Raw genomic sequence first — 6,000 nt, 5'->3', positions numbered from 1 at the left:
TCCACCGATGCATGTAAACACATATAAATATTGATAAACAGAAAACAATTTAACAACAGCCAATCAGATAGTGTTGACTATCCACTGACAAATCTATTGGTAGATTTTGGAACTGACACAAGGGAAAGTTAACACTTCTGTTAATCGGCCAAGTGAACACGATTATCAGCCGATGCCGATAATTGCAAAATGGCCAAATATCGACCGATTAATCAGCCTTACCGATATATACAAGTAGGTATTTCTGTCATCAAGTAGACCTCCAAATGGGGCCAGAATCTTCAAAAGAGGGCGAAGTTATTCCAAAAAGGTTAAGATTAGGGAAAGGGTTAGGTTAGGGGCTTATTAGGATGCTGCCATAGAAGACAGCTGCCTATGTGGGCAGGAGACAGTGAGGCGGCTTACTAAGTTTTGGAACAGACCCTACTTAGTGAGCTTACAAGCCAAAAATTAAATTATTTGGCATGAATGTATTGCAGCATGGAAAACTATTAGATTCTCAGATTCTCAACCTTGCAACACAACCCTAAATTCGTACTTTCAAAAACCTCAAAGTCAAACACGAAGGCCTGAGGCAATGTTAGCGTCTTTCTCATATCCGTCCCTGAGTCTAGTAAACACGGCGACAGTGTGTGCTTTCCCCTTTAAGAGGCCCCCACCTCTCCCGGCGCGGAGGGAGTGCGAGCGCATTCCTGGAACAGCGCGAGAGAGGGAAAAAAATTCACCAGCGACCTGTTTCAAGTCCCCCTAATAGAAACTGTGCCTGATTTGTGGCCAATGTTGGAGATGTAAAAAAAGGGAGAGAGAGGAGGGGGGGTGGAGGGAAAACACTAAAGGGGGTAGCTATGGAGATAGAACGTTTTCCTGGCTGCTTTCTTTGACAGGTGTTGAGTGGAGTAAAAGTCTTAAAACAGAATCCAGCATGTACGCCAAAGGTAAAGGAGCTGTCGTCCCTTCCGATAGTCAAGCGAGAGAAAAGTAAGTGAATCGCGCGCGCTTTAACTTATTACAGACTCGCAACTTTCTAAAACTGAGCGTACTATTGTTTGAAGGTGTATTTAGTGCGCACTCGCACCCTGGAGCGAAGCTCGCCGGTGCGATAGTGCATCTTCCTAACTTTAGTGCTGGTTTACATTTTGATTACTTTATTTTTCCCATGCATTATGATTTTATTGAAGTTTTGAGGGTGCGCGCGACTTGAAGCGTCCAGAGCATCCGATCTGAGTGATGTTGCATGCTCGCCTCTGTTTCGTTTTGAAACGATTAAGCTTGTGCATCTTACTTTTTCACATCAAGGAAAGTCTGTTTAGAACCAGATGATGGTTTTGCATGAATATTATTTATTGTTTAAAGCGTTGCATTGATAGAGTAGATACATATATACTTTATCTGACATCTTTCAGCGCAGGTTTAAACATGCATCAAAGTTCTGGAGATGTTTTAGTAGCTGAACATGTTTGTTTTATGTTATCCTTACTGGTTGATTCCTTAAATTTAGGCTGTTTTCATTTAATTGTATGGATTTGTGCTGGTTTTGGCTTCAAATCTGTCTATTTACATGGATATGCGTTAATTTGTACAGGTGAGCATGCAAATCTAATGGTTATTTTGTGATATATTGTGGTTCATTGAAGCTTAATGTTGCTTATGTGCATGAAAATACCGGTTGCTCGTGAGCCAAAAGTTGCTGAAAGTTTCAGTGACTTTTTCCACACTGAACATCTATCATGCTTAAGTATTGTTTTATAGTAGATCACCATGTGATCTTTATACAGTGTTGTGTACAAACCTATAATGTAATGATATATTCTTAATAAATCTGGAGTCTTATCTCTGTCATATGGGGGGTCATAGGCTACTGTGTCAGAGTCACAGACTATGCCAGGAGCTTTAGTATGGGAGTCTGTGATGATCATCAGCTGTTGTGGAGATATAAACCACTTAGAAGTAAAACATTGAACAATGATGACCTATTCCGAGAAAAACGATTGCAGACGATGTATCAAGTCCTCACTAAAGAAGAACCATTTGTAGTTATTGTGTGAAAAGCTTCCTAAAAGTTTGGTTTTTACCTTATACAGTCCCAATATCACTTTGTTATCTTTCCAAGAAAGTTCTTCAATTTAATTTATTTCATGCCCTGATTACATTTTCATTTGATGTCTGACTTGAATGAAAGTTGTGTCCATCATGCAGGTTTTGTGCTGTAGGGAAAGGATGTAGACAACTCTTCTAGTTTAGGTGCCAGGGGCACAGCATTAACACTGCAGGTTACTGTTTCATGTGTTGTATTAAAAGCTGAGTTATTGTGACCACACAGGCATTGTGGTGGTGTTGCTTCAGAATGTTATTGAAATTCTTCGGCACCAGTTAAGCAAAGGTGTTATTAACTTTCTGAAGGAACAGATTTTACAGACGACTTCGATTTAGGATGCTCAAATCAGGTTTAGACATCATTCATTGCCGTCCTTGGCCTACCAACAACATGAGAATGTGTTCGCTAATGCCGACTTCTGATAATAATTAAATGAGAGTTGACTCATTAAAATTCTGTTGCTTTTACTCCCATAAAACCCATATGACATGCTTTCTCTCATGGAACGCAAAAGGAGAAACGTTGTTCTGGCCACCCTTTTCCATGTAATCAAACTGAATGGCGACTGGGGCCTGGGTAGCTCAGCGAGTATTGACGCTGACTACCACCCCTGGAGTTGCGAGTTCGAATCCAGGGTGTGCTGAGTGACTCCAGCCAGGTCTCCTAAGCAACCAAATTGGTCCGGTTGCTAGGGATGGTAGAGTCACATGGGGTAACCTCCTCGTGGTTGCTATAATGTGGTTCTCGCTCTCGGTGGGGTGCATGGTGAGTTGTGCATAGATGTCGCGGAGAATAGCGTGAAGCCTTCACACGTGCTACGTCTCCGCGGTAACGCGCGGATTGATGGTCTCAGACACGGAGGCATCTGAGATTCGTCCTCCGCCACCGGGAATGAGGCGAGTCACTACACCACCACGAGGACTTAGAGCACATTGGGAATTGGGCATTACAAATTGGGGAGAAAAGGGGAGAAAAAAAACTGAATGGCGACTAGGAATGTGAATCGTAGGGAATTTAATGATTCTGGTTCCAACATAACATATGCTAACATATTTAATTAATCAATAATATATATATATATATATATATATATATATATATATATATATATATATATATATATATATATATATATTTAAATTTTGTGGGCCGATCTTTAACTACACATTTTCATTTGAACAACCAGTCACTAACTGCAGTGACTGATTTAAGGCCACGTCCACACGAATACGTTTTTGTTTGAAAACACATCTTTTGGGGCCTGGGTAGCTCAGTGGTAAAAGGCGCTGGCTACCACCCCTGGAGTTCGCTAGTTCGCATCCCAGGGCGTGCTGAGTGACTCCAGCCAGGTCTCCTAAGCAACCAAATTGGCCTAGTTGCTAGGGAGGGTAGTGTCACATGGGGTAACCTCCTTGTGGTCGCTATAATATGGGTCGTTCTCGGTGGGGCGCGTGGTGAGTTGAGCGTGGATGCCGCGGTGGATGGCGTGAAGCCTCCACATGTGATATGTCTCCGTGGCAACGTGCTCAACAAGCCACGTGATAAGATGCGCAGGTTGATGGTCTCGGAGGCAGCTGGGATTCTTCCTCCGCCAACCGGATTGACGCGACCACAATGATTTAAAAAGCACATTGGGAATTGGGCATTCCAATTTGGGAGAAAAAGGGGAAAAATTCTCCCCCCCCAAAAAAACCACATCTTTTTCTCTGTGTTTTGGTCTTTCGTCCACACTGAAACTGAGCTTTTCGAAAACACTCTCCCAAGTGGATACATTTGAAAAAGCCATCTTAGTGTTTTAGTGTGGACAGGGGAAACCTAAATATCTGAAAACTATGACGTATATGTTGTCATGAGATGCAGTCATGCGATCCATTCAACCCAAAACAATCAAGATGGTGGTCCATGTTGTAGTGATGTTATTAAGCCTGATATTTTGTGCCTGTGTTATTGTGCTCACTTTGATAGCATTGTTAAATGTTACTTTGTACAACCTTCACAGGCAATGGGAAGTGTACTCAGAATTGCTATCGGACAATGGAACACGAGTACAAATGCGTTTCAGGCCATACATGGAACGTTGATATTCAAGTTCCAATATGACACAAAAGTACTATAAAACTAGTCCATATTATGGTTGCAAATATAAAGACATTTTCTTAATCGACATTCGTTAGCCTAACATTAATGAATGAATGAAAATCAAATAATCATTAACAGTAATAAATGATAAACTATAGCTAAGTGGAAAACAGATTGAAACAACAACAACAACAAAAAAAACAAGACATTGTTTACACAAAGTTTGATTTTTGACTGACCAACTGTTCTAAAGCAAACTAAAAAAAAATCAACAGCTGAGAAAATTCCTTTATGTAAAAGGATGTGAAAACATTAAACAGTCATTAAATTGCATGTAGCCTACTGTTTAAATATAATTTAAATACTTACACTTAAAAAATGCAAGTATGTTTTTTTCCTCCTAATATATTTTCAGTTCAGTTATTTTTTTATTTTTTATTTTTTATCCCCTTTTCTCCCAATTTGGAGGTCCTCGTGGTGGAGCGGTTACTCATCTCAATCCGGGTGGCAGAGGACAAGTCTCAGCTGCCTCCACTTCTGAGACTGCCAATCCGCACATCTTATCACATGGCTCGTTGTGCATGACACCGTGGAGACACCATGTGGAGGTTCATGCTACTCTCCGCGATACTCTATGCACAACTTACCATGCGCCCCATTGAGAGCGAGAACCACTAATCGCAACCACGAGTAGGTTACCCCATATAACTCTACCCTTCCTAGCAACCGGGCCAATTTGTTTGCTTAGGAGACCTGGCTGGAGTCTCTCAGCACACCCTGGATTCGAACTCGCGACTCCAGGGGTGGCAGTCAGCATCAATACTCGCTGAGCTACCCAGGCCCCCCAGTTCAGTGAATTTTTAATGCATTCAGTTGTTTAGTAATGTGAATTGTTTAATTAAGTGTTAATTTATTAATGTTAATAATAACTGTTATAGATTGTGGGATATTTCAGGCAAATAGTAACATGCTGTGTGAACACAGTAATAATAGATAACATACCCCTACACAGGTGACGTTGATATTTCAGTTCACTGTACCTGCATGCCCTCCCGGCGAGAACTGACGTTATTGTCGGTGTGGATGATACAGGGAGACCAGCGGATCAATGCTTGTTGTCATGTGGTACTTTAACGCACTATTATGGTTTATGCAGTAGGGTTGGGCGATATGTATAAATTATTTTATCGATAATCGTCTTAAAAAAAATTGCGCTATACGATTATATCATCAACCCCCCTGCCAAGGGTCGGTGAATTTTTTTACTTTATTGATTTTACTTTAAAAATGTAATTCATTTATTGACATATACAAAAGACATTTCTAAATTCAAATTGCACTTTAAACAAAAAAAGCAATAAAATAATGAAGTGATCAAGAAATCTTATTTAACCACCTCCCCAAATCCAAACATTTACCATCTCCAACGGCCCCATTTGCCATCACGCAAGCATCCGTCAACGACACCAGGTGGAAAATTACTAATAGCCTACAGATTAAGAACTGAAGACAATTATAAATGTAAAGACAATAATAATCAAAATAAATAAGCCTAATAAATTCCCTTGTGTTCCAAAAATAATGCTGCCAAATGTGTGTTCTTATCAAATGTGTTTGAATTGCATTTTGGTAATTCAGTCCATGCTGCTAAAGAAAATAAAATAAAACAACATTTTAGGTTCAAGGTGAACATGTCTTGTATTACTTTATGATTCAATCACTTTCATCTTTGTTTCTTTACTACAAAAATATATATTACTGGACCCGCAGAGTTGCGTTCACAATGCATGCTAACCGCGTGGAAATAAAGTGAACTCGGCACCTCC

The 6,000-nt window shown here is 40.3% G+C and overlaps 1 protein-coding gene across 1 annotated transcript in view; it reads left to right on the top strand.

Annotated features, from left to right (window-relative positions):
• Window positions 1-796: 796 nt before the first annotated feature.
• LOC127437923 (single-stranded DNA-binding protein 3) overlaps window positions 797-6,000 on the top strand; it is a 100,550-nt gene continuing 95,346 nt past the window's right edge. The window contains exon 1 of the mRNA XM_051693092.1: window positions 797-978. Within this exon, the coding sequence (XP_051549052.1) occupies window positions 923-978 (56 nt within the window). The 5' untranslated portion in view covers window positions 797-922. The remainder of the gene's footprint in view (window positions 979-6,000) is intronic.

Source organism: Myxocyprinus asiaticus, chromosome 49 (assembly GCF_019703515.2).
Source record: "Myxocyprinus asiaticus isolate MX2 ecotype Aquarium Trade chromosome 49, UBuf_Myxa_2, whole genome shotgun sequence".
Classification (NCBI taxonomy): domain Eukaryota; kingdom Metazoa; phylum Chordata; class Actinopteri; order Cypriniformes; family Catostomidae; genus Myxocyprinus; species Myxocyprinus asiaticus.
Note: the sequence above shows the minus strand (reverse complement) of the source record. Positions and strands in the feature narration are given on the sequence as shown.